The sequence below is a fragment of the Bos indicus genome, chromosome 5 (genome assembly GCF_029378745.1).
Source record: "Bos indicus isolate NIAB-ARS_2022 breed Sahiwal x Tharparkar chromosome 5, NIAB-ARS_B.indTharparkar_mat_pri_1.0, whole genome shotgun sequence".
Lineage (NCBI taxonomy): Eukaryota > Metazoa > Chordata > Mammalia > Artiodactyla > Bovidae > Bos > Bos indicus.
The window spans coordinates 82,093,668-82,121,663 of NC_091764.1; the positions used below are offsets into that span (position 1 = coordinate 82,093,668).

At 39.6% G+C, this 27,996-nt stretch overlaps 3 protein-coding genes across 12 annotated transcripts in view; all 3 read right to left on the minus strand.

The window, feature by feature from the left end:
- Positions 1 to 9,299, minus strand: part of MRPS35 (mitochondrial ribosomal protein S35) — a 44,383-nt gene extending 35,084 nt beyond the window's left edge. Inside the window, exons 1-4 of the mRNA XM_019961408.2 lie at positions 9,136 to 9,299; positions 4,968 to 5,014; positions 2,325 to 2,492; positions 152 to 212 (exon numbers count right to left, since the gene is read on the minus strand). Of these exons, the coding sequence (XP_019816967.2) occupies positions 152 to 212; positions 2,325 to 2,492; positions 4,968 to 5,014; positions 9,136 to 9,247 (388 nt within the window). The 5' untranslated portion in view covers positions 9,248 to 9,299. The remainder of the gene's footprint in view (positions 1 to 151; positions 213 to 2,324; positions 2,493 to 4,967; positions 5,015 to 9,135) is intronic.
- Positions 9,300 to 13,108: 3,809 nt separating this feature from the next.
- REP15 (RAB15 effector protein) lies at positions 13,109 to 19,372 on the minus strand. The gene has a single exon (XM_019961420.2). It carries the CDS (start codon positions 18,599 to 18,601, stop codon positions 17,903 to 17,905), a length of 699 nt encoding a protein of 232 aa, XP_019816979.2. The 5' UTR covers positions 18,602 to 19,372; the 3' UTR covers positions 13,109 to 17,902.
- A 137-nt stretch (positions 19,373 to 19,509) lies between these two features.
- Positions 19,510 to 27,996, minus strand: part of PPFIBP1 (PPFIA binding protein 1) — a 205,837-nt gene continuing 197,350 nt past the window's right edge. For all 10 annotated transcript variants that reach the window (XM_019961412.2, XM_019961414.2, XM_019961411.2 and 7 more), the window contains 6 exons: positions 25,763 to 25,885; positions 24,562 to 24,687; positions 23,644 to 23,832; positions 22,263 to 22,442; positions 21,492 to 21,557; positions 19,510 to 21,365 (listed from right to left, as the gene is read on the minus strand). In XM_019961412.2, coding sequence (XP_019816971.2) covers positions 21,279 to 21,365; positions 21,492 to 21,557; positions 22,263 to 22,442; positions 23,644 to 23,832; positions 24,562 to 24,687; positions 25,763 to 25,885 — 771 coding nt within the window. In that variant the 3' untranslated portion in view covers positions 19,510 to 21,278. The remainder of the gene's footprint in view (positions 21,366 to 21,491; positions 21,558 to 22,262; positions 22,443 to 23,643; positions 23,833 to 24,561; positions 24,688 to 25,762; positions 25,886 to 27,996) is intronic.

The following is a 27,996-nucleotide window of genomic DNA, read 5'->3' on the forward strand; positions in this document are numbered from 1 at the left end:
ATATTTTCTGTATATTAAGTGCTCCAATTTTTGGTGCCCAAATATTTACAAATACTATATTCTTTTGATAAACCGACCCCTTTATCATTGGAAATGAGATTCCTGTTAAATTAATAAAATATTAAGTTCATATTATAAAACAACCACATACCTTTAAGAGCCTCACAGTGCTTTTTAATTGCTACAGGAGTCAAATGCAGAAAATTGGGAATCTAAAATAGAGAATTTTAAAGGATAAATCAGCTAAGTGTCTTTGTTTTTTGTTTGTTTTTTTGGCCATGCCATGCAGAGTGGGATCTTAGTTCCCCAACCAAAGACTAAACAAGGCCACAGCAGTGATAACACCAGGCCCTAATCACTGGATGGCCAGGGAATTTCTGACTAAGTCTCTTAAAAATATGAAACACAATTTTCTCATAAAATTAAATCATAAGCCTCACAAACCTTGTAATAAATAAAATCTATTTTTTTAACAATACTGATTCCATGTCACAGATGTTGCAAATTTAAGAAATGAATTTCCTGAAATAAAGATTCTGTACCAAGTATCTTATAAGAATAATGGTAGAGAAAAAAACATTATTTTTATAGTATTATTCCTGCCACAAATCTACAGGTGTACATATTTCCCTTATGAAACTGAAAACACTTAAAGACACAGACCATTGTTTAATAATCTTAATCCCCCTGGAACACATACCACTGCAAGACATTTTCTGTTCTATCCTTAACAGACATTTTATGAATTGAATGGAATGAATAAACAAAGCAAGGAAATCTTAAATGAACAGTTAAATGAACTTGGGAATATGTTTATAATACATTGAAAGGTTCACTATTTACAGGGCCAATGAAAACTTAGGTAAGGTCAGCAATTTGATTCCTTCAAATAAATAATTAACACTTCCTGGGATATTTTTAAAATAATGTTAAGCATTTAAAGAGAAAATTTAGTTTAAAGAAACTTATTTTGAAAGAAAATCTGAATAAGCAGAAAGTTCCCCCAAACATTATGTCTGGAATCTTAAGTACCAATCAGAAAATGGTTATTTTAAACAAGAGAAAACAGACACCAAATAGTGGGATTATGGGGGTGAGTGACTTCATTTTCTATACTTCTATTTTTGAAACGTGACTCAACGTCATAAAAGGAAAAAATAATAGTGAATGCTTACACAAGATTTACATTGGCACGGCTTTATGAACTCTGCATATATTACCTCAGTTTACAAGCTTTAATCCATATGGCACTTACTGGGAACAGATCATATCACTGGACTAAGCATATAGGTGATTCTTGAAAGGGACAGCATGCATTAAATGTTTGGATTTTTATATTTATTAAAATTCCATTCACGACCACCATTACAACATTATAAACATATTGTTACTCTCTCTCACAGTGATATTTTCCAAAGTTTTTTTTTTTCTTTAAACTAAGTTGAATTCTTCTCTTCCATTTGAAGAAAAGATTAGTTTTACAAGTGTTCGCTTTATCTCTTGATAAAGCAATAGATTTTGTTCCCTTGTCCAAATTTCATCTGCCTGTCCCCAGCAAAAGATGATCCCCTCTCCATGTTACTATCTCATTTAAAAAAAATTTTTATTTACTATCTCATTTTTTTACCATCAACTTTTAGCAAATTTTTGTTTTTCATGAAGTAGAAAATACAGTTTCTCTCATTTAGTAGAAAATACAATTCCTTGATGATAATTTTATTGTAGGTAAAAGGAAACCATCTAAGACATGCATTCCCTGGTGATGGACATTTATATTTTAAGAAGTCTACTTTTCATATATCACAATAGGTGCTATCAACTCACTATAGATGCATTTAACTGAAGCATTTAACATGACCTATTTTGCTTCATGAAATAAAGACGTTTAAGGACTATAACAATAATACTAAATTAATTTTCTGGGAAGTTTTTACATTTCTTTTTTAAAAGTAAAAACTTCACTCCCCCCCAATTCTCACTCTCAAATTAGGTTATTTCATTTAGTTCTGTTTGAAAAACACAATATAGAAAAGATACAATAGAAAAGAAAAAGTCAAAAGGAAGCCACAGGACCAATTAATTACCCATTCTTAAATGCCTAGAATTCTTTGAGCCATCTTTACCAGGGATAAGTAAAACATAGTATCCATTATTACCTGCAAAACAACTGAATTAAAATACAGTAAGCTGAGATGCACTGAACCTTGAAGTGCTGCAGGGTGGGGCGGGGAGTGGTGAGGGCAGGGGGAGGGTAGGTGTCAGAGGGAAAAATCAACATTTCTTTAAATATAAGTTTCAGCCAATGAACCAGCAACTTATCCTACCTTTAGAAGTTCCAGATTTCCCTCCTTAGCCATGGGCACTCCCCTTTTTACTGGATAACCCATTCGAACAGGAAGAGGTACTGCGGAGGGTTTAAATGGAGCTGCAACAGGGTAAACACTAGGCCAGTCCTGGTCAACAGACATTTTCTCTGTCCTGGGAGGTAGTGCCTGAAGAATGTAAAACAGTTTAATATTTTAAATATAAACATGAACTTTAATTTTAAAGGAAAAAAGGTACAATTAAGAGAAACACAAGGACTTGCAACCTATATAAAATCTGACGTCCCCTAACTGCTGCTGTTGGAAAAAAAAAAAAAAAAAACCTACCTAGACATCCTTGGCAGTTTCCTTAAACCCTGTGGAAAGGAACCCTTTAATAGCACATTTGCTTTACAAAAAAATTTTCTCTTACTTACTGAGTCTTTTAGCAAACTTTCTGCATATTGTTTATGAAGGGGTCAGTAAAAGTATATTTTGAATAATTTTTAAAACTTCAATGAAAGTCAGTACATGAGATGACAATGAGAATTTGAAATAAGGAAAAGAAGAAATAAGAAAAATAAAGAATAAGAATTCAGAAATAAATTAAGATTAAACTAACTGAATAGACACATAATAAGAAATGTCTTCCACGCCCAGAGAATAGCTACACGATAACTTAAGTCAATCACATTAACATTTATTTTTTAAACTGTATTTGACAGATAGGGATGGCCAGCATTCCCTTTAAACTCAAAAGGAAGGTTCGAAGATGCAAAACTAGGCAACATCCTTCTAAACAACAGACCAGTGTAGCATATGTCCTGGAAGCAGTTAGTACTCCTGTGAAAATGAGTACTCTATATGATTATAAATGGTGCCACTTCAGTTCAGTTCAGTAGCTCAGTCATGTCTGACTCTTTGCGGCCCCATGGACTGCAGCATGCCAGGCCTCCCTGTCCATTACCAACTCGCAGAGTTTACTCAAACTCATCTTCATTGAGTCGGTGATGTGCCATCCAACCATCTCATCTGTCGTCCCCATCTCCTCCTGCCCTCAATCTTTCCCAGCATCAGGGTCTTTTCAAATGAGTCAGCTCTTCGTATCAGGTAGCAAAAGTATTGGAGTTTCAGCTTCAACATCAGTCCTTCCAATGAACACTCAGGACCAATCTCCTCTAGGATGGACTGCTTGGATCTCCTTGCTGTCCAAGGGACTCTCAAGAGTCTTCTCCAACACCACAGTTCAAAAGCATCAATTCTTCAGCATTCAGCTTTCTTTACAGTCCAACTCTCACATCCATACATGACTACTGGAAAAACCATAGCCTTGACTAGACGGACCTTTGTTGGCACAGAAATGTCTCTGCTTTTTAATATGCTGTCTAGGTTGGCCATAACTTTCCTTCCAAGGAACAAGCATCTTGTAATTTCATGGCTGCAGTCACCATCTGCAGTGATTTTGGAGCCCAGAAAAATAAAGTCAGCCACTGTTTCCACATCTATTTGCCATGAAGTGATGGGACCAGGTGCCACGATCTTAGGTTTCTGAATGCTGAGTTTTAAGCCAACTCTTACTCTCCTCTTTCACTTTCATCAAGAGGCTCTTTAGTTCCTCTTCACTTTCTGCCGTAAGGGTGGTGTCATCTGCATATCTGAGGTTATTGATATTTCTCCCGGCAATCTTGATTCCAACTTGTGCTTCCTCCAGCCCAGCGTTTCTCATGATGTACTCTGCAAATAAGTTAAATAAGCAGGGTGACAATACACAGCCTTGACATACTCCTTTCCCTATTTGGAACCAGTCCATTGTTCCATGTCCAGTTCTAACTGTTGCTACCTGACCTGCCACAGATTTCTCAAGAGGCAGGTCAGGTGGTCTGGTATTCCCATCTCTTTCAGAATTTTCCACAGTTTGTTGTGATCCACACAGTCAAAGGCTTTGGCATAGTCAATAAAGCAGAAATAGATGTTTTTCTGGAACTCTTTTGCTTTTGCGATGACCCAGCAGGTGTTGGCAATTTGATCTCTGGTTCCTCTGTCTTTTCTAAAACCAGCTTGAACATCTGGAAGTTCATGGTTCATGTATTGCTGAAGCCTGGCTTGGAGAATTTTGAGCATTACTTTATTAGCGTGTGAGAGTTCGGTAGTTTGAGCATTCTTTGGCATTGCCTTTCTTTGGTATTGGAATGAAAACTGGCCTTTTCCAGTCCTGTGGCCACTGCTGAGTTTTCCAAATTTGGTGCCACTTAACTTCCAACTAATGTGCCTTTGTTCTGAATCCACACTTATGAAGAGACCTTATAATCTGGATTCGTCCATGAAGATGCCCATAGGGTGAGACCGAACTGATTAGATGAATGAATACATCCCAGGCTGCCTGACTGTTCAAGGCATTGTCAAAAACAATTTTTTATTCTGGTTTATATACCTATTTCCTGGGAGTAAGTGAGTGAGTCTGCCTCTCAAAAGATGATCCATTCTCAGGGAACTGACGAAACCGATCAAAGACTAGATAGAGCCAGGGCTTCAGGGGTCATCCAGTGCACGTGCCCTTTTGAAGCCTGCTCATGCGGCACCCTCTCTACCTCATAATGAGGATCTGCCTTACTTTAGATCAGAAACCCACACAACAGTCTACACCAGAGCACGTCAACTGCTTACCTTTCTTCTCGGCGCCCTTTCATGTTTGGAGGTTCTTTCTGTTGTGGCTAAAAGACAATACAACAGTTGCAGAGAATTTTATTAGTACGGATTTGTTCCACATTGTTCATGATCCCACAATTCTCACATAATTTAAAGTATTTAGTAATACAAAAATGAGACAATAATCCATTTTCTGTAAGTTCAAAGACTAAATCATTTTAATGCAAATGAAAAGTCAGAAATAGGTAAGAAAATTCAAGAGTTACTTGAAAATACTCTGTGATTGACAATACATGTGCTTAGTTGCTCAGTCGTGTCCGACTCTGCGACCCCGTGGACTGCAGCCCTCCAGGCTCCTCTGTCCATGGAGATTCTCCAGGCAAGAACACTGGAGAGGGCTGCCATTCCCTTCTCCAGGGGATCTTCCCAATCCAAGGACTGAACCCAGGTCTCCTGCATTGTAGGTGGATTCTTTACAGACTGAGCCACCAGCATGATAAGATATAGTTAGCTCATCAACTAAAGATATATTTTTAATAACTTTTAAGGTTGTCAAATAAACTCACGTCCCCAAATTGAAATATCTAGTTAGAAATAAGTATTTTGCATCTGTAAAGACAACTGGTTTGAAATGTTCTAACATATATTTGCTCATATCTGTTATTATTCTGTTCTTTATGCACACACACAAAATAACCTTCAGTTTTCTGTCTCTATCATTAATTAGAACTGCCAATGCTACAATAGCATCAACAATAACAAAAAATCATAGTTATTCCTAACAAGTCACATAACTGTACAAGATAAATTATTTACATATACTATCTTTTAAAATATTAACTTATGTCTCTCTAAATTAATGTTTTGCTATACTAAAATAATATGAAATAACTATATTCAGTACTTTCACACATCCAGACACTGAGCTAAATACTTTTCATTATTTTAATCTTATTCTTCACAGTAACTCTAAGCACTAAATATATTATCCTTATTTAGAGGTCATTTAGCCAAGAAAACTAAAGACAAGGAGTCAGGATGATGACAGCTCAGCACAAAAGACTTCACACTCTGAACTACCATCTCCAGCTTCACTTCCTTTCACAAAGCCCTAGGCTACACTGGACTTTCAGTACCAGGCCCCTGAGTTTTTCTCTGAACTTTCTGTTCTCTCTGCCTGGAATGTGTCTCCCTTTTATCTGCCTGGCTTCTGTCCTCTACTCCCTCTCCGCCTCATTCCTTGATCTGATAAGTTCTTATTCACCCCTCAACAGTAATTCACTGACTCATTGAAAAATTGTTTGAGTGATACTGTTTGAGTATCAAACAAAAATCGTTTGAGTGATACAGCAACTCAAAAGGCAGCAATGAACAACAGACACATAGTCCTTGCTCTTACTGAATGCAGTCAGTAAATAAGGTAACTATCTAGCAAGAAATTTCAATAAACAGTGATAAATATTAATGTAAACATATAGCAGGGGACCCAACTTAGTTAATTGGGGAAAAAACCTTAAAAATGAGCAGGAGGTAGCCATGGGAACAGGCAAGTGAGGAAAAGTGTTCTAGAGTGAAAGAGAAGATGGAAAATAAAAGTAAACAAGTTCAAAATGGCTGAAATTTAAGAGAAGGGCATAAAGAGCACCCAGAAAAGTGGTATTTAATAGGTCAGAGACAAGGACTTTCCTGATGGTCCAGTCGCTAAGATTCTGCACTCCCAACGCAGGGGGCCTGTGTTCTAGCCCTCGTCAGGGAACTAGATCTCCCATGCCTCAACTAAGACCCAGCACAGCTAGATAAATAAATAAAAAAAATTTTTTTAATAAAAGGTCAGAGACATATTCAATAGGCATCTCAACTAAAACACATCATTGACAGAGCTCTTGATTTCTTTCTTGTCTCCTCAGTTCCTGTAAACGGTATCATCATTCATCCAATTGCTCAAAAATCTAACATGCTTCCTTGAGACTTCTGCTCAAGGCCCCATATCAAATCCATTAGGGAGTCTTGTTAGCGCTACCTTCAAAATACATCCCAAATCCAACCACACCAGCATCTCCACTGTTAGGTCAATCCAAGTCACTACCATCTCATTTGGAGCACTACAACAGCTTTCAAACTGGTCTCCTGGTTCCCACTCTTACACCACGCTTGCCAAACAGCAGTCAGTGATCTTTCCCAAGTATAAATCACATTATATCACTTCCTGTTCAAAACCTACCAATGTGATCCCAAACTTATAATAAAATCCAAGCCAAATGCCTACAAGCCTTTACCAGATCAGGTCATTACATATCTTTCTGACATCTTTTACTTCTCCTTTTTACTCACTTTAGCTCCAGCCACATTGGTCTTCTTTCTGTTTCTTGGTCACACCCATAACCCCATTCTACTTTTGAGCTTCTGTACTTTCAGCTCCCTATACCAACAAGGGTCTTCACACAGATGCTCAAACACCACTTCCTTAGGGAGTTCTTTCCTGACTACCCAATCTTGTCTTGCCCTACAGCCTCTATTCCCCCAATCTATTATTCTCAAGACCCTATTTTTTTTTCATAGCATCTGACATTGTTTACCTATTTATAATCTGATTTCCTACCAAGAATGTAAACTTCATGAGATGAAGGACCTGCTTTTATTATTCTTATTATTCATTTATTTATTTATCTTTGGCTGCACTGAGTCTTCAGTGTTGGGCAGGCTTTTCTCTAGCTGCAGCCAACGAAGGCTTCTCATTGCGGTGGCTTCTCCTGTTGTGGAGCACAGGCTCCATGGTCTTCGGGCTTCAGTCTTTGCAGCACCTGGGCATAGTAGTTGCGACTCCCGGACTCTAGAGTACAGGCTCAGTAGTTGTGCACTGGTGCGCTGGTTTACTTGCTCTGCTGCATGTGCAAGCTTCCCTGACAAGGGATCAAACCCTTTTGTCCTGCATTGGTAGGTGGATTCTTGACCAATGGACCACCAGGGAAGTCTGAAGGGCCCTGCTATATTCCAGTATCTAGAACGCTACCTAGCACACAGTAGGAGTTCAGTATTTGCAGAATGAATAGATGAACGAATGATTAAAAAGTGTTAAGACTATTAAGTGCTATGATGATGCATTAAGGAATTTACCATTTATCTCAAAGCAATGAAAAATCTTTTGTATATTTTGAACATGGGAGTGGCAAGTTAAGATTCGCTTTTTGCACACTTCACTCTGGCTGTTGTGAAAATCCAATGTAGGAGAGCAAAAGTAGAAATAGAGACCAGCAAAGAAACTATGGTAAATGGGAGATATGGTGGCCTAAACTGGACAGTGAGAAGTATCAATATTAGAAATATTACAGAAAATAGCACGGATAAGACAAGACCAATGACTGGCAACGCTTCCTCGACAGAGCTTTTTTGACTCTTGAGGGTTCCTGCTCGGTGTTCCCACCCCCTTACTGTATTCACGATTCTATTAACAGCACCTAACACTGCACATGGAGAAGGAAATGGCAACCCACTCTAGTGTTCTTGCCTGAAGAATCCCAGGGATGGCGGAGCCTGGTGGGCTGCCGTCTATGGGGTCGCACAGTCAGGCACGACTGAGGCGACTTAGCAGCAGCAGCAGCAACACTGCACAGTACTCCTACCTAGTCTACCCACAACTAGACTTTTCCACTATATTCCTCCAAGGCAAGAACGGTATAGGACAGCCCTAAAATCTCTCTTGAATCAAGGTCACCTCAGTACGCCTACTGAATGAAGGTCAACCCCCTTTGGTGACATAGCTAGCCCTGGAATTCAGAGCTGTACCATGTTCCAGGCCATGCGTGGGCCTCTCTTAAATTTCGGGAAAATCTGTGGTTCAGCATCACCCAACAAATATTACGAGAACCAGCAACCAGAGAGAGAATTTTGCGTTGGCCCTGGGAGAGACTACCAGAAAGCGCAGGTCACGGAGAAGGTGGGGAAGCAAGACCGCGGTACCCAGAGGACTAGAAAGAGAAACTAACTGCCAGGAACTAGGCGACAGTCCGCGCAGGGGGCACACCTAGGTCCGCGGGTTCCTACTTCTAGACGGACCAGTGACCGGCTACGGACGACGTACTGGAATCCCCAGGGTGGCTCTGGCTCCGCCACCGCAGCCGCCATCATGCGCCCGTATTCCGCTCGCTTACAGCCCCCAAAGCCCTGAGGCGACGCGGCAGACACTCACGCGGGCTTAGTCTCGGAGCGCCAGTGACAGGAGACACAGCGGTGGAAAAGGCACGAAGGGTCCTGGCTCGCGTCTGCAGCGCCAACCACGCAGGGAGCGAGGGGGCCGCCATGTCGGCCAAGACGGCAAGCGGGAGGGGACAAGCGCGGCTCCGGGTCAAGGGGCGGGCTTGAGGCCCTACTGCGCAGGCTGGCGAGCCTGGCCCCGCCCCTGGGAGGGAGAAACAGGAAGCACGTGGGCCTCGGAAAGCAGCTGCTGCTACTACTGCTGTTAAGTCGCTTCAGTCGTGTCCGACTCTGTGCGACCCCAGAGACGGCAGCCCACCAGGCTTCCCCGTCCCTGGGATTCTCCAGGCAAGAACACTGGAGTGGGTTGCCATTTCCTTCTCCGGTGCATGAAAGTGAAAATTGAAAGTGAAGTCGCTCAGTCGTGTCCGACTCTAGCGACCCCATGGACTGCAGCCCACCAGGCTCCTCCGTCCATGGGATTTTCCAGGCAAAAGTACTGGAGTGGGGTGCCAGCAGAGCCACAGTCAATTAACTGTGCAAGAAAATACTCTCCACGTAGAAAAAGGAATGGAAAGAAAACAAAAAGATTTTGTAAAAAATCGAAGCTGTCAGTCCAAAGACAGTTGCAAAGAAGAAATGTGGCTTATTGGAGGGCAGGTGAGAGCAGGATCTCAAATGGTCGGGGAGTCTGGCAGCCTACCCTAAGGCCCTGCTTCTTTGCAGTTGCTGCTTTCCTGCACTGTCTTGAATTAAAGGAAGTCTTCAGCTAGTGCAAGTGATGTGCTTTAAGGAGACAGGCAGTATCCAATAATAAGTAAAAGGATGGCCTCTTGAGCCAGACTAGTTGAGTTCAGTTCAGTCTCTTCCTCGTGTCCAATTCTTTGCGAACCCATGGGCTGCAGCATGCCAGGCTTCCCTGTTCATCACCAGCTCCCGGAGTTTACTCAAACTCATGTCTATTGAGTTGGTGATGCCACACAACCATCTCATCCACTGTCCTCCCCTTCTCCTCCTGTCTTCAATCTTTCCCACCATCAGGGTCTTTTCAAATGAGTCAGTTCTTTGCATCAGGTGGCCAAAGTATTGCAGCATCAGTCCTTCCAATGCATATTCAGGACTGATTTCCTTTAGGATGGACTGGTTGGATCACCTTGCTGTCCAAGGGATTCTCAAGAGTCTTCTCCAACACCACAGTTTAAAAGCATCAGTTCTAAAGTGCTCACCTTTCTTTATAGTCCAACTCTTACATCCAGACATGACTACTAGAAAAACCATAGCTTTGACTAGACGGACCTTTGTTAGCAAAGAAATGTCTCTACTTTTTAATATGCTGTCTATGTTGGTCATAACTTTTCTTCCAAGGAACAAGGCTCTTTTAAATTCATGGTTTAAAAAAATAAATAAATAAATTCATGGTTGCAGTCACCATCTGCAGTGATTTTGGAGCCCAGAAAAATAAAGTCTCTCACTGTTTCCATTGTTTCCCCGTCTATTTGCCATGAAGTGATGGGACCAGATGCCAGGATCTTAGTTTTCTGAATGTTGAGTTTTAACCCAACTTTTTCACTCTCCTCTTTCACTATCATCAAGAGGCTCTTAAGTTCTTCTTCACTTTCTGCCATAAGGGTGGTATCACCTGCATACCTGAGGTTATTGATATTTCTCCCGGCAATCTTGATTCCAGCTTGTGCTTCATCCAGTCCAGCATTTTTCATGATGAACTCTGCATATAAGTTAAATAAGCAGGGTGAAAATACACAGCCTTGACGTGCTCCTTTCCAGACTTGGAACCAGTCTGTTGTTCCATGTCCTGTTCTAACTGTTGCTTCTTGACCTGCATACAGATTTCTCAGGAGGTAGGTCAAGGGGTCTGGTATTCCCATTTCTTTCAGAATTTTTCCACAGTTTATTGTGATCCACAAAGTCAAAGGCTTTGGCATAGTCAAAAAAGCAGAAATAGATGTTTTTCTGGAACTCTCTTGCTTTTTCGATGATCCAACAGATGTTGGCAATTTGATCTCTGTTTCCTCTGCCTTTTCTAAATCCAGCTTGAACATCTGGAAGTTCACAGTTCACGTACTGTTGAAGCTTGGCTTGAAGAATTTTGAGCATTACTTTGCTAGCATTTGAGATGAGTGCAATTGTTTGGCAGTTTGAGCATTCTTTGGCATTGCCTTTCTTTGGGATTGGAATGAAAACTGACCTCTTTCAGTCCTGTGGTCACTGCTGAGTTTTCCAAATTAGCTGGCATATTCAGTGCAGTGCTTTCACAGCATCATCTTTTAGGATTCGAAATAGCTCTACTGGAATTCCATTGCCTGCACTAGCTTAGTTCGTAGTGATGCTTCCTAAGGTCCACTTGATTTTGCATTCCAGGATGTCTGGCTCTAGCGTTCACACTATTGTGATTGTCTGGGTCGTGAAGATCTTTTCTGTATAGTTCTTCTGTGTATTTCTTGTGACCTCTTATTAATATCTTCCGCTTCTGTTAGGTCCATACCATTTCTGTCCTTTATTGTACTCATCTTTGCATGAAAAGTTCCCTTGGTATCTCTAATTTTCTTGAAAAGATCTGTAGTCTTTCCCATTCCATTGTTTTCCTCTATTTCTTTGCATTGGTCACTGAGGAAGGCTTTCTTTATCTCTCTTTGCTATTCCTTGGAACTCTGCATTCAAATGGGTATATCTTTCCTTTTCCCCTTTTCCTTTCACTTCTCTTCTTTTCATATCTATGTGTAATGCCTCCTCAGACAACTGTTTTGCCTTTTTGCATTTGTTTTTCTTGGGGATGGTCTTGATCACTGCCTTCTGTACAATGTCACAGAACTCCGTCCATAGTTCTTCAGGCACTCTATCAGATCTAATCCCTTGAATCCATTTGTCACTTCCACTGTATAATCATAAGGGAATTGATTTAGGTCATACCCTGAATGGTCTCGTGGTTTTCCCTACTTTCTTCAATATAAGTCTGAATTTGGCAATAAGGAGTTCATGATCTGAGTCACAGTCAGATCCCAGTCTTGTTTTTCCTGACTGTATAGAGCTTCTCCATCTTTGGCTGCAAAGAATATAATCAGTCTGATTTCAGTATTGGCCATCTGGTGATGTCCGTGTGTAGAGTCTTCTCTTGTATTGTTGGAAGAGGGTTGAGTTTAAAACTTGACCTCACCATCTTTACAATGTGTGATCCTAATCCATCATATATCTGGGTATAATATTAGCATATTGATCCTCTGTGCCATTTAGGCTTTGAAAATTAGAAAGTGGAAAAGTTAGTCCCTCAGTCCTGTCCAACTCTTTGAGGCCCCCATGGACTGTAGCCTGTCAGGTTCCTCTTCCAATGGAATTCTCTAGGCAAGAATACTGGAGTGGGTGACCCTTCTCTTCTTCAGGGGATCTTCTGAACCCAGGGATTGAACCTGGGTCTCCTGCATTGAAGGCAGATTCTTTACAGTCTGAACCACTAAGAAAGCTCCTATAGGCTTTAACTATAATCAGTGATTCTGTTAGCTTGTTTGTAGATCAGGTTAAAATTACAAAAAGGCAGAACTCATTAGGACCTAGAAAATGCTGGTAATCCTTAGAGGAACTCTCTTATTTTCTACCCTAGGATGGATTAACATACAACCCTTAATAAAATTATCCTCTATTTTTTTCAATCTATGTGTATAATACTTAAAGTAGATGATTATAATAAGAACAACTGGAAACAAACAGAACTGAGCCTTGTTAAGCATACCAGGTAGAACAGGTGTGCAGGTGTCCTAGAGTATTCTACCTGTGAACATTCAGTGTTTTATGGGCATCAATAAGCATGCAGCATGATAATAACAAGTATTTGTAGTAATCACCTTCCTCAATCTTTTCTGCCCTCTTTATCATCCCATTATTGCTCCAAAGTGGAACAACAGATGTTAGATGTGTTTGTTTCCTAGGGCTGCTATAACAAAGAACCAGAAACTGGGTGACTTACAACAACAGACATTTATTCTCTCACAGTTCTGAAACCAGAAGTCCAAAATCCAGGTGTTGACAAGAGATGGTTCCTTCTGGAGAGTCTGACAGAGAATCTGTTTATGCCTCTCTAGTCTCTCTCCTAGTTTCTGATGGTTGCTGGCAATTTCTGGCATTCCTTGGTTTGTAGACACAGGACTCTAATCTCTGTCTCCATCTTCACATGGAATTCTCCCGTCCTCCATTTTTAAGATTTAAAGCATGGCCTTTAAGTCAGATGGATGTGGGATTTGAATCCAGGTTCTGTTTCTTTGTGATCTTGGGCAAGTCCATCTAAAATCTCTGAGCTTCAGTTTCAGAGAACATGGGAACAGTATCATCTTCCTGAAAACGACTATGATTAGGTGAGCAATGTTTTCAAAGCCATAATATAAAAGGTGGCCATTCAAATTAAGCTTAGGGTCAATGCAGCAACCACTTTTTCTCTCAATTTTGCATATTTCAGTTGAATAAAGTGCAAGGCCTATCGCATAGACATTTAGGGACAAATGAGAATGAATCCTTAGAGAATTAGTTCATATCCAGAGACTTCTCAATTTCTGAGCAACATGTTAAGAGATTCAGTTCCTCGTTCAAACTGCTTATGATTTCTTCCTTTTGTTTTAGTCTCTCCCTAAGACTAAAGTAGATCAATTCTTCTGAAGTTAGAAGAGCCAGAAAATTCTTCTTGTTTTCTGATATCAAATACTATGAAATTTATTCTATATTAAAAGTTAAAATGTCACTTGTAATGCTATAAATGGGCAATAATGCTGTTTCATGCAGTATAAAGAGTAAAGCATGTACTATCATGTATAGAAGTTAGTAAGAATAACATAATTTTTCAGTTAGAAAAGATGTTAGAAGTATAAACAATCATGATAAAAATCTTTTTTTAAGCCTTCATGACCAAATAATCCAACAAAATGTAGAAGTCAGGTCAGTTTCATGGGCTTGTGACTTACACATAGAAGAGCCCTGTGCTTGGCTTAATATTTGTTGTCTCTGTCTTGAAACACTTTACAATTTTTTACAAAATTTTTTACACTCTGTATTTTCAGTTTGCATTTGGTCCCACAAATTACGTAGCCAAGTCTACATATGTAGATCAATTTTAAATATTAAGATTTTTTTTTACAATTGGTTTTTGCTATATTTGAAGTCTGCATTAATCCAATGACTGTCAGGGAGCTGTTTTTAATTTAAAAAATAACATAAAAAGTGAGTGAACCAAATTTCCAGTTATAGGATAAATAAAGTACTAATGATGTAATGCACAACATGATGACTATAATTCACATTGCTGTATGGTAAAATTGAAAGTTGTGAAGAGAATAGATCCTAAGAGTTCTTGTCATGTGGAAAAAATTTTTCTTTCTTTTTTCTTATATCTATATGAGATGGATATTAACTAAACTTATTGTGATAATCATTTCATAATGTATTAAGTCAAATTATGATGATGTACACTTAAACTTATCCTGTGTTGCATGCCAATTATATCTCAGTAAAGCTGGAAAAATGAACTCAAAAATAAATACATGCTTATGAAAAAAATCGAGCGAAGTATGTTGATTTACAAGCATGTTAAAGAAACAATATGTACATATATCCAGGTATGTGGATGGACTTTGGAACCCAAATATCCATCCAGACATTACATATTAAATATATCATGGTGTATACATACAACAGAGAGGACTACTTAGACACATCTTAATCCTAGTTGAACATTATAATTACTTTAGAAGATTAAAAAAAAAAAAAAAATCTCTCAGTTCCCTCTCTCTGAGATACTGATCAGTTGATCTAGGTGTGTTTGTAGCCTTGGTCTTTTTTTTTTTTTTGCTTTTAAGTTTCCAAGTGAATCTAATATGTATGCAGGGTTGGGAACAGAACCATTGATACCAGCCCAGAAAAGAGGAAAGTGAATATAAATGTATTAACATGGAAAGTTGTCCACAATATTCAGTGAAGTTTTTTTTTTTTAATGCAGGTTATAAGGCATTTGTAGATCATATGATTACACTTGTGTAAAATATGTTTAATACACAATACAAGTTCTGGAATGGCAAACAGTAAACTGGAACAGGGGTCAGTGCAGGACTCATGAAGAAGTAACTTTCTATTCTTCTGTACTTAAATCTTTACATAAAAATGCTGATTAAGAAAAGCATGAGAATACAGTATTTTTAAAATCAGTAAAAGCTTCACATCTTTATTTTCATTAAAAAAAGCATGGTGAGTCTTTGATTTACATCTTTTAGCTCTTTATCACATGAATACTTACAATTTGTACTAGATACATCAAAATTTTGGTAAGCTTACCCTTCAATAAAATAGAGAAGTGTTGTCACAAGCATTGTCTCCTTTGAATTAGCTGAAGTCATTCCCCTTTCACAGATAAGAAAACAGAGTTAAACCTCTAGATTCTACTTTTTACAAGAACTGAGACTCAAACCCACATCTGATTCCAAGTTGCATCCTCTTTTTTACTCTATTATACCACCTCCTTGACAGCTTGCCCTACACAGCATTGATGCAGACAGGGGTCACTCTATACAAGGAAACAGAAATTGACTGAGTAGTATAACCTTCCAGGCATATTCCAAGTAGGAATAATTATTGCTTAACAACATGAAGAGATGCCTCTCATGCCTATTTGTACCTACTTATGGAAGACAGAAGGCTAAAATGTTTTCCTTGAACTTTTGGTTTCCTGGAATGAAGAAATGTCATATTTAAGAAGTTTGGAAATAAATGTTCTAATTGTAATATATTGCATGCAGTCATCAGCAAATGATGTATGCTTTACCATCAACTGTTCCTAATTTGACCTCTTCGCCCCTTCTCTTCTGCCACTTTGCTTGAGGCTACTCTTTTCTCCCATATGTGTATGTGACTGTGTGTGTGAGCATGTGTGCATGCTCAGTCACGTCCAGCTCTTTGCGACCCCATGGACTGTAGCTGACCAGGCTCCTCTGTCCATGGGATTTCCCAGGCAAGAATACTGGAGTGGGTTGCCATTTCCTTCTCCAGGGGATCTTCCTGATCCAGGGATTGAACCTACATCTCCTGCATTGGGAGGAGGATTCTTTACTACTGAGCCACTTGGGAAGCCCCAAGTCTTTTTTTCCCACCTCAGTTATTGTAAGTTTCCTAGCTGACCCCTGGGCTCTGCTGCTACTCTTTCCTCCCTACAATCTAGTCTCCACCCAGCAACTGAGTGAGGGTTTTAGTGTTTAAGTCAGATCAAGGCATGTCTGTCCCCATATCACTCAGAATAAAATCCAGAGTCCTTACAAGTGTGATCTGCTTCTCCTGTTTGCTGGCTCCTTCCCTGACTGTCTCCTATCAGTCTTCTCCCTGCTCACTCTGCCTCTGTTACTATGTCTTGAACACACCAACTCCATTCCCAAGTCAGGCCCTAGGCATCTGCAGATTCCTAGGTCTAGAACACTTTCCCAGATACCTGCATTGATGATCTCTATTCACATTTCTGGCAAATTGCCCCTTCTCTCTGAGGCCTTCCTTAATCACCTCATATAAAATAGTATCTCCTTTTCCTTTACACCACCCCTGACATTTATTTAAATATGCATTTAAAATGTATGCAGGTATTTATTTATTGTCTGTTTTCCACCATTAAGAGGGAAACTCCCTGATAGTAGGGACTTTGTTCTTTTTACTGCTGGACTGGCAAGGCATAGAACAGGGCCTTTCAAGTAACAGGCATTTAACAATCATGTGTGAATGAATCAAGCTTCCCTTTACACTTTAAAGCATTCTTTTTGCTTCTGTCCTCTAGAAGCATACAGGAAAAATTATTTTTCCTTCCCTAGAGTGCTGTTTTAATTCACCCCAGCTTTTAAGATAGTTTTTATATATAAATATACTTTTCTTACTGCAAATGCTGCTGCTGCTAAGTCACTTCAGTTGTGTCCCACTCTGTGCGACCCTATAGATGGCAGTCCACCAGGCTCCCCCGTCCCTGGGATTCTCCAGGCAAGAACACTGGAGTAGGTTGCCATTTCCTTCTCCAATGCATGAAAGTGAAAAGTGAAAGTGAAGTCACTCAGTCGTGTCCGACCCTCAGTGACCCCATGGACTACAGCCTTCCAGGCTCCTCCATCCATGGGATTTTCCACTGCAAATGCTAAATAGATGTTAATCATTATCATAAGGGATTGTGATATGGGTTAAAATCATAGGTAAAGCTAACACTCAAACAGTCCCCAAGGGATCCCACCAAGGTCCTCTCTGCAGAGAGCAGGCAGCTTGGGATGAGGTGAGAGCCTGGGTAGAAAGGAAGAGAACCAGGCTCAGTTTTTTGTGTGTCCTGAATTGAAACTGGTTTTGTATTAATAAATACAACTAAAACTGTTCTGTAGTCTTATGCAACCCCTTGCCCTCCCCACCTCCCACCCATAGCAGTCAAAACCCATTTTACACTTTTAAATGCTAGACTTACTCTTATCAAACACAATTTGTTTTCAAGTTGAACTTTAAGGGTGACTCTATTATCCTTTCCTCCCACTTTTATTGTTGAATAATAAAAGATTACACTAAAATTTTCCGTTTTCCCTGAAATACAGGTAGGCTTTTTTTCTGTCCATAATCACGCTAGGAGGTTTTGACCCAGGAGATGGTTTTCATTCATTGTGGGGTGGAGCGAGGGGAGAAAAAAATCCCATGAGAGGATAAACTTATTAGAAGAACATATTTTTGTTTTATCTTACAGGTCAGTCTCATCCCACACGGCCAGTTCAGAGGATGCTAATATAAACCTTGCCCACCTCTCTCAGCCCATCTTTCTTACTCAGACAGTTTCCAAGCAGCTCCCTGATGGAGATACAATCTTCCGTTTCCAGGATGAATCGTGCCACAGCTGTCCCTCCTGGCAGATGACCCTTCGTCGTCTCTCTCTTGACACTGTCCAGGACGACTCCTCGGATGTCTTTAGGGTTTCCTGGCACACCAAAGATGATACACAGGCCAAGACAGTCCTCTCCTATCAGGTTACAGAATTCTTCCAGCTTGTCAAACCTACTTTTCTTGCTGAAAGACTTCTCTGCCTTGGAATCTGGGTTGGAGGGGTCAGATTCCACAGGAGGAAGAGAAGCCATCTGCAGTGTCTGCACGGCCAGCTGAAGCTGTATTTGCTTATCAGATCCCCAGAAGGTCCAAACCCAATCTGCCCCAAACAGGAAGGCTTGGTGCTTGGTCATCTTGGTGGTGGTGAGCCACTTGTCAGCTCCTTTCTCTTGGCAGAAAGTGACAAAGTGGATTAAGAAGATCTCATTGAGAGTGTTTGAATCTGGGCACAGATTGCTCAGTGTGTCTTCAAATCCAAGATAGGCCTTCAGTTTCTGAGCTGCGTGGATGATAGCTCCACTGACCACCTCACAGACGCTCAGAACCTCTTTGTCCTTTGGAGCCAGCTGTTGTGATGGTTTCTGCCCCATTTCCCTGCACACGCTGAACACTACTTCTAGATATTGAGCACGTGAACTGTTTTTTTTCAGAGTAAAAATTCTGCAGTGAAGTCACATCTGTGAATGTGGTCCCAGTTTTCGAACTCTACAATTAAGCATATATACACACAGCTAAACAAACATGTTAGGTCTTCCTGTTTGCCAACTGGGTGTGTTGTACTCATATGGAGTCCTGCTGGTTTATTAAGTCAGAGATACTTTCACAAAAAATCATCTGTCTTCTAGTTATATTCACCTAACTTCAAATATTTGGTAACCTCTTCTGAGACAAGTTTCCTTTTTTCAAGTTTTAGTTTTATTAAAAAATACTATTTAATTCTTTAAAGAAAGAAACATATGTATAAAACTAACTTCTTTCTACACCTAACTTCTTCAAACTTGTAGGCAAGTCATTTTGGTTTGCTTTTCCGATACCCCTTTGCCATGATTCCTCATCCCCCAAGCTCAGCTGCCTGTGTTTCCTTTCATGAGAAAGTTTCTGAAGTAAAGGCCTTAAATTTTCATCTGTTGATACAGGCTATGCATGCTCAGTGGCTTCAGTAGTGTCTGACTCTTTTCAACCCTATGGACTGTAGCCTTCCAGGCTCCTCTGTCCATAGGATTCTCCAGGCAACAGTACTGGAGTGAGTTGCTGTGCCCTCCTCCAGGGGATCTTCCTGACTCAGGGATTGAACCCATGTCTCTTACCTCTCCTGCTTTGCAAGTAGTTCTTTACTGCTGAGCCACTGGGGAAACCCTGATACAGGTTATAGACCCCCCTCAAACAAATTTCTGAGAGTTTGTGAGCTGTAAAGAGTTGGTGTTACTACTCTTTAGATCCAAAATAAAGGCGACTTGGTTATTCCCAGTAAAGGAAAACAAGTAACCCACAATAAAAATATGAGGCAGTTATCAATTGACTTTATTTCTTTTCATATGGTAATACCAGCAGTGTAAATATCTTGTAAAAAGGATATATATCATCAAAAAAATTTAACCTATCACATATCATCAGTGATGTTACACTGTCCTGAATAAGGAATATTTGGCATCTGTAACAGTCTCCTAGTATTTTTAACCAGGATTGAATAACAAATGGTTTTTCAAATGGTGACATATGTTCACATTAAAATAAAACACAAATACACAAAGAGTCTAATACAGTTACCAAATAGTGCATGATAGGGACCAAAAATATTATTAGCATTGAGTCATTTTAATTATGAATAAATAGTAATTTAGTATCACAGGGTTCCTTGATAAGAAACTTGGAAACTTGCTAACTTGAAAGGTCATGCCACTGACATTCAAATATAGTTTATTAGGCAAGTCTTCAGACATATATTGAACTGCCCACCCTACGCTCATTTTTGAAAACCTGTCTTTACCACCACTGACTATCATAAGTAATGAGATAGTAGTGAACAAAAAATTGGATATTTTTCTGATACCTCTAGAAAATAATAAACACAATAACAGTTTTTATTGCAGCTTTCAATTTTCTTGATAAAGAATATTTGGGCCCTGTGCTACAGAAAAACATGAACTGCATTTTATCATCACACTATAGCCATTATGAAACTAATTTTGCAGTCTTTGAGTTACTGAAGTCTGAGACAAAATGTTCAGACAAGTAATCAGCTTTAAAAAAAATCCATTTGCTAATAGTCTGAGAAATGTGCAATTAATAACATTAGGCAGACTGTTAGTATTTTGATGCAATGATATGTTTAGCAAAGAGGAAGATAAGAAGCTTAATACTGTAAAGGGTTTTGTTTTGGTTTCTTCAGGAATTATTTCTACAAATTTGGGGGGAGTTTCTTGAATACACTCAGGTTAATAGCACTTAAAATGTCCCTCAGATTCTTCCTTATGAGTTAAGAGGATCCAAGACTAAGGCTGAAATTTTTAAAAAGCTATTCAATAATTTTGTGAAGTGTCATCAAAGAAGGGGTATTTCACATATGTTAATTTAGTCTGAATGATCAACATCATTAGAGTTCAGTTTGGGGGACAGAAATATCATTTGGACCTCTTCAAGAAACAGCTGGTATACAAAAATTTTGCTCACTGTGTTTTTTTAACGTGATCTTTTTACCATCTTCCTTATGTTACAAAATAAAAGTTCTATTTTCTATGTACTAAGTATATACATATATTTAGAAAAATATATAAAAATAGGACAAAAAGAAGCAAGTGGAGGTGTGGCTGGCATATAGTGGACACACTGAACGCCTAAGAAATTCCACAATTTGATTTCGAAAGCATGTAACATCCTGCTTCGAGGGCCGCAGTGCTATCACATCGACGTGACAAAAAATCATTCACATACTGGTCACTGCTTCCCAAATCCTCCATGCTGTGAATGTGGATGGAAAGACTATGGTAAAATACTCATATTAAATGCAACACTTTAAATATAATATATCACAGATTTTTTTTTACATTAAATAGAGAAGAAACAATTATACTCTCATTCACCAGTGTCTCAATTGTCATGGCAACTTTAGAATTAGCACCTAATCCCTGCTTTCCACCTCCACTTCCACATGAGAAGTGGGAACGATAAACAACACACAGCCTGTGGCTTGCTGCAGATACTGTGAGTGTCCGAGGAATAGAGTGGAACAAAGACGAAGGGCTCCCTGCTCTCATCCAGGTGCTATGGTCAGACGTTCGAGTCTTCATCGGTGATGCTGGCACTGGGGGAACGGGCAGCAAAATCTTTAAACATGTCATCTTCCTTTAACATGTGCTGGAAGACAAGGAGGTGGGAGTCACACACACCAGGCACCTTGAGCTCTCCACTACACAGGCAGTCCCCTTTGGGGTGACTGTCAAGCTTATTTTTAGAATATTTGAAATTCGTTTTACAACTTACAGTTAGGTTGTTGATGCCCTCAGAGAATGCACCTATCTGTCTCACTGTCCCTTCTGAGTCTTCCATCTGCAATGAACACACCACGACATGACAGACTCATTTGCACAATTTCAAGAAAAATGCAGCAAAATGAACACAAGTCTAAGAAGAAACAGTGCAAGTGGCACAGAATGGGGTGGGAGCAACAGAATACTTCCGAAGCCATCTCCTCCTACGACTGCAACTGGACATTAAAAATGAGAAGAAAAACACTTTGCTGGCACATTGAGCCCAAAGCTCTGATGTTGACAATGGCACCAAAGAATATTCATTTGAAAGCAATACTCAGATCCATGACCTGATACTGAAAAGGCTAAGGAGTAAGAGGTGTCCATTCCTGACTTGTTTTGGTATGTAGATTTCCTTAATACTGAGATAGGCATAACATAGGTAAATAGTACAGGCTTTGAAGCCAGCCTGGCAGGCTGGAATCCCAGCAATTCTACCAGCTCTTCTGTCTTAAGTTACTTAAGCATTCTATGCTTCAGTTTCCTTATCTCTAAAATGGGAATAACAATGCTCCCTATGTTTTAGGATACCCTGAATATTAATACATGTAATGTGCTTAGGCTAGTACCTGGGATGTAGCAAACAATCTGTAAGTGCTTGTTATTATCTTACTATTATCTTTATTATTAGGTATTTGAAGAAAACATCTTTAGTTAGTAGAGAGCACACAAAGTTTTCAAACAGTGAAAGAACTTTGAAACAGGCCTATGGTGTCACGTTTACCTGCTCTAATCGGTCCAGGTCATCCTCATCATACAGGCGTACATCCAAACCAGGCTTAAATCCTTTCTTAGATGTCCCTCCTGATGCCTGTCCCAACTCCATCGGACAAACATATTCCTCCCCATCTTCCTGTTTCTTCTTTCTCAGGTTCCCAAAATTGCTGAAGGTAAGCTTCTTTGGCTTTAAAAGAAAAACAAACAAAAACAACCAGGGACTTGATAAAACTCACATGACAAAGGACCAGAAACACATATAATTTAAGTATTCACACTACCAAGAAAAGCAATTCGATGACTGGGTATAAGAAAAACAAAGACATCTCAGGCATTTGGTTAACACCCAAATATGATAAATGATCCTCATTATGAATCTCAGAAAATTAAGCTCATTCTCCTTATTCACATCACTAGCTGGGTAGTCACTGTGAAAAGCCAAGAGCCTTAATTGTGACTGACCTTAATGCAATGAGATTTCTGAATGAGGGCTGAATCCAATTTTGCAAGGTCAAAAACAGGAAAGAGCCATTATTGTATATTCTTTTTGAGCGAGGCTATGATTATCCATACCAGTAACTGCTAAAAGAAGCCCTCATTTTCAGGGAGAAAACTTTGAGAGAAGAAAAAAATCCATCTTTTCACTGGATAGTACCTGAGACTGTATTTAAAGGAGATGCTGATGTTGAGAATTTATATACAACAGACTCTTTCAGAGGTTTCAAATCTGACACATTTTTTTAAGGGAGAAAGGGAGCTAAAGAGAAAGTATTGAGTGGGTAGGGGGAGTGTTTTTTTCTTTTTTCTTTTAAAAGGGGTTAGTGGAGGAGCCACGTTTGTGGAGGAACTGATAAACCCTATCTTCACATTAATTTAATTGATATAACAGACTTAGAAGAGTTCACAGAAGAGTGATTTAAAAAATAAAAAGTGATCTAAACTTGGTATGATCCATGAATCCAGGTAAATCTGAAGATATCTACTCTGTGCTGGTCTACCTTGAAACATTGCTTGAGTATCCTTTCCTAACTTGCAAGTCTGGTTATTTATGAGAAAAAAAAAAATCCTCCTCTTATGCTTGATTTATCCATAGGATAACGGCAATCAATATTGGGCCCAAGACATGGACTTTCCGCATTGGCAAAAAAATCAATGGTAGATGCCAACATCATGTTCTTCACTCCTGTTAACTCTAATAAATGATTTGAGCAAAGATCCCTCCAGAAGGAAGCCTTCAAAAATGCATTTTCCTAACTACTCTTAAAGAATCATTTACCTTCAACCCATTCACAAAACTTAGAAAACCTATGAAAATGGGATAGCCAGGTAACAGCCAAGACTGAGTCTTTGCTATAGGCAATTATAAAATGGTAGGAGCTTGAACCAACCTTCACTTTGGCGGTTGCGGTTAGAAGTACATAATCTGGTAACTCCATGGCATCCCGCTTCTGGTGCTGGGCTTCTGCACCGATCAGAAGGTTGAAGTGAGTGGCCAGATGTCTTCGCAACAGGGTCTTACTTGGTGGGATGTTCAGTAACTGAGCCATTGTTTCTACGTTAAAACGAGGTTCTAGAACCTACAGGAAAAAATAAGATTGTTGAAGGCACCATGGATCACACATGCCTGGATCGCGCTTTATAGTCGGTAAAGCTCTTTCATTTACTTATCTCCAATGACTCTCTTGACAGCCTGGTGAGGACAGACAAACTGTGGACTTTGATCTTCAATTTAAGTATCTTTTCTTTGTTTTGCCTAAGCTAGTGAGAAGCAGGGCTGGTCCTGACACCCAAGCATTACAAAGTTGGGGCTTCTACCTCTGAAGTGGCACCTTTGGGAATCGACTCCTTATGCAATATCAAGGTGCTGCTGCTGCTGCTAAGTCGCTTCAGTCGTGTCCGACTCTGTGCGACCCCATAAGACGGCAGCCCACCAGGCTCCCCCGTCCCTGGGATTCTCCAGGCAAGAACACCGGAATGGGTAACATTAAGGTGCAGCAATGCAGTATTTAAAACCCCTCCCAAGGTTTTAAAATATGATTGTATGCAAGCCGATGGCCAGATGTTATCCAACATTAGTGAAGACAGTAAAAGAGAAATCAGTTTAAATTCAATCTAGATTATATGGTGACATTAATTTTAAAATATGGGGAAGAATACTCTGAAAGTAAAGATTCACTAGAAATGGCACAGAAAGGTTCAGTTAGATGACTTTCAGGATTATGACAAGCAACTGATAATCTCCCACTCATTAGACTAATGGAAACAAAATGATAAGGAGTCAATTTTAAATGAAAGCAGAGTTTTACCATGAGCCCACCATGGACACCACTGCCTCTGAGGTTGGGGGCATATTCCGCCAGGTCCACGGAGCGCAGCCACTCCATCACTCGGTGATTGGTCCACTGCTGAACTTCTGATGGGGTGATGCTGTTCTATGGGGACAAACCACCACCCAGAGCTTTAGTCACTGACTACGGGGTTCCAAATATTAGACCTGCCTGCCAATTCTAAAGAGCCTGCCTCAGGGGAGGAAGTCTCTTTAAGAACATAGTTTAAACATTTTGTTAAAATTTTCCATCTTATTTCATGTCTGCAACAGCTGGTATCTAGCTGTCCTTTTTATAAGGGTGAGAACTTTCTCTGTCGTATCTGATAAATGTTGTCTAGGTTCCATTGCCAACAATGTGTCATCTATAATGCCAATTTAGTTTGTAAAGATGCAACTCCAGGTTTTAAGTATGTATGCCATGTTATGATAGGATATGGTAGTACTGATGGTCAGACAAATGGAAATGGTGGGGAGATAAGAATATAATGTGAAATAAACTCAGTATTTTAATAAAGTAAAAAGTAAAGAATGTGCCTCATGGAGAGGAGTTTAGCGTAAAGGTGAAAAGGTTGTTTGCTAACTTGAACTCTCTTTTAATGAATGTATGTCCCAGAGTTTTAAGTTTTTTACATACTAGTAAAGCAGTGTTCCAGGAAAGGAAGTCTTTATAGTGAGACTTAACTCTGTGGCTTAAGGAGGCAGAAATATAAAATGTACCCAAGAAAGGAGGAAGTACAACTAAAACACAGCTCAGTTACACAGATAGACCCGTCGTGGGGGAAAGGAAGGAATGAGTGTGTACTCAGTTGTGTCCAACTCTTTGCGACCCCATGAACTGTAGCCCACCAGGCCCCTCTGTCCATGGAATTCTCCAGGCAAGAATACTGGAGTGGGTTGCCATTTCCTCCTCTAGGGGATCTTCCCAACCCAGGGATTGAACCTGGGTCTCCTGCACTGCAGGAAGATTCTTTACTGACTGAGCCACCAGAGAAGGCCAAAGGAAGGAATACAGAAACACAAAGCCTAAGAAGTAAATGAGGCTGGATTTGAGGCTCTGAGGGAGCCAGTTTCCCTTCTATGTAGGTGCCGAGAAGAAAAAAATAGGTCTTGGTTTCTCCACCCAGACTGTCACAAACATGGAAAGGACGGGCTGCGGAAATCTCAGCCTCAGGTGCTACCTCGTCAGAGGGTCGCCTCCGTAGACAGTTTGGCTCAAAGTTATTGATCCTTAGGACCTGGATGGCCCTTTTGATACTGAGATGGTGGAGCACACTCACGACCTTCAACGACAGTAAGTCATCCTGCAAAACAAAACAAAAAACTGAGATGGCAGGAGCACCTTCTCAGGAGGATCTCAGAAAACTCAAGTAAAAGGAGAAGGGCCCCTCCAATAGGCCTCAAAGGCCTGTCAGGTTTTTCAAAGTTTTTATTTGGTAACAGAACCCTTTTTCCTGTTCTGAACAAAATTTTCTCCAGGACCCCAATATATTAATAGAAGAGAACCAAAATTCACATTGTTCCAACTGAAGCTGATTTCTACCTGTTTATCTCTCTTCTACTGAGGGAAGATGTTAGGCCCAAACAGCTCTGAAACACACAGTGTGAAAAGCAGTAGTTAAGCCACTATGAAAAGTGACCTGCTTTGACGTGATTTGATAAAGCAAATAACTGAGTGCAAGTGATTTTCACTGATGACTGAGGGCTGGTTCTCTGAGCTGAGGCACATCGCAGTTTGGAGGGAAACCAGAAGACTGTTCCAGTTATACCATCCCCCAGCATCAAGAAATCTATGGTTCTAGATTACTGTGCCTTATCCAGCAGAAAATATGAACAGTTTGGGAAAAGCTATCTTAATCAATGCAAAGCTTTTGGTGAGAGGTAGAGAGAGAAGAGGAATGAAGACATTGTAAGTACCAACATATATCACCAAGCAATTCCTTTAAGAATAATTTTCACCAGTCTGTGGCTATAGGGAACTTCTCAAACACACCAAAACAAAGTATTTTACAAGAAGGTGATACGGGGAGGCAGTGTCAAGGTAAGTACCAGTCTACTTCCAAACACACCCAGAAAATAAATAAGGAAAATATCCACTTTAGCATACCTTACAGAAAACACATTTCTTTTCTTTTTTTAAGAAAACCTTTTATTTTGCATTGGGATATAGCCAATTAAAATGTTGTGATAATTTCAGTTGGACAGCAAAGGCACTCAGCCATACATATGCATGTATCCATTCTCCCCCGAACTCCTCTCCTACCCCAGCCACCATAACATTGAGCAGAATTCCATGTGCTTTATAGTAGGTCTTTGTTGGTTATCCATTTTAAGTATACCAGTGTGTACATGTCCATCCCAAACTCCCTAACTGTCCCTTCCCCTCATCCTTCCTCCCAGCAACCATAACTTCAAGAACACATTTCCTATATGGGAAAAATAACCTATTACAGAGATATTTTTAAAATAAAATGATAAGACAGCTTAGATCCAAGCAAAAATAATTTCCTGAGCTTTTTTCTAGATTAAGTTCTTTTTTTTCAAATGTAACTTTTATTTTATATTGGAGTATAGTTGATTTATATCTTAGTGTTATTAGACTGACTTCTTAAAAGCAGTGCTTGATGGTAAGTTAGAAAGGGCATTTACCATATTTTAATCTAAGATTGAGACACCTATTCAAAACATTTCCACATGGGCTATTCTCAACCAACTGAAGTCTGTCAGGTTGAAGAGAAAAATCAAAATGCATAGTGTTTACAATGTAAATAAAACATTATTTTAGTTTAAGGGATTTTAAAAGTAGGGACCACTTTCTTTTAAATCAAAACACACTTTTTTGAGGGGAGGATTTTTAAAAAATCCTTTATTTTTAAGTGATTTTAGATTTCCAGAAAAGTTGCCAAAGATAGTAGAGAGTCCCACACACCCTTTGCTCAGCTTGCTCTAATGTTAACTCTATATGTCATTCTCTATATAACCATGATAGTCAGCAAAACTAAGAAATTAACACAGACAATAATGAAATTCAATTAAACCCAGGCTTTACTCAGACTTCTCCGGTTTTTCTACTAGTCCCTTTTTCTGATCCAGGATTCAATACAGGACATACAGACAAACAGATTTTTTTATGACTTAGGATTTCTGCGGTCAAATCTTCTAAGGTAATTTATTCTTTCATAGACATGAAAATTATGTTTGCCTTTTGTGATTTTCAGTCTGAATTTGCTCACATTCTCAGGTGAGCAAATTCTCACAGCTCACATTCACACTGTTCTCAGTATGAACATCCTCATACCTAAATAGGCAGGCCAACAGCCACAAATGCACTCTGACTTTCTACTACCTTCTAACAGTGGCAACATGATTAAGTTACCTGATTTCTCAGTTCTTTTGTTTCCTCATCTAAAAGCTG

Bases quoted from the DNA above. Each gene is read 5' to 3' on its own strand.
- REP15 (XM_019961420.2), bottom strand. From the start codon at position 18,601: ATGGGGCAGAAACCATCACAACAGCTGGCTCCAAAGGACAAAGAGGTT.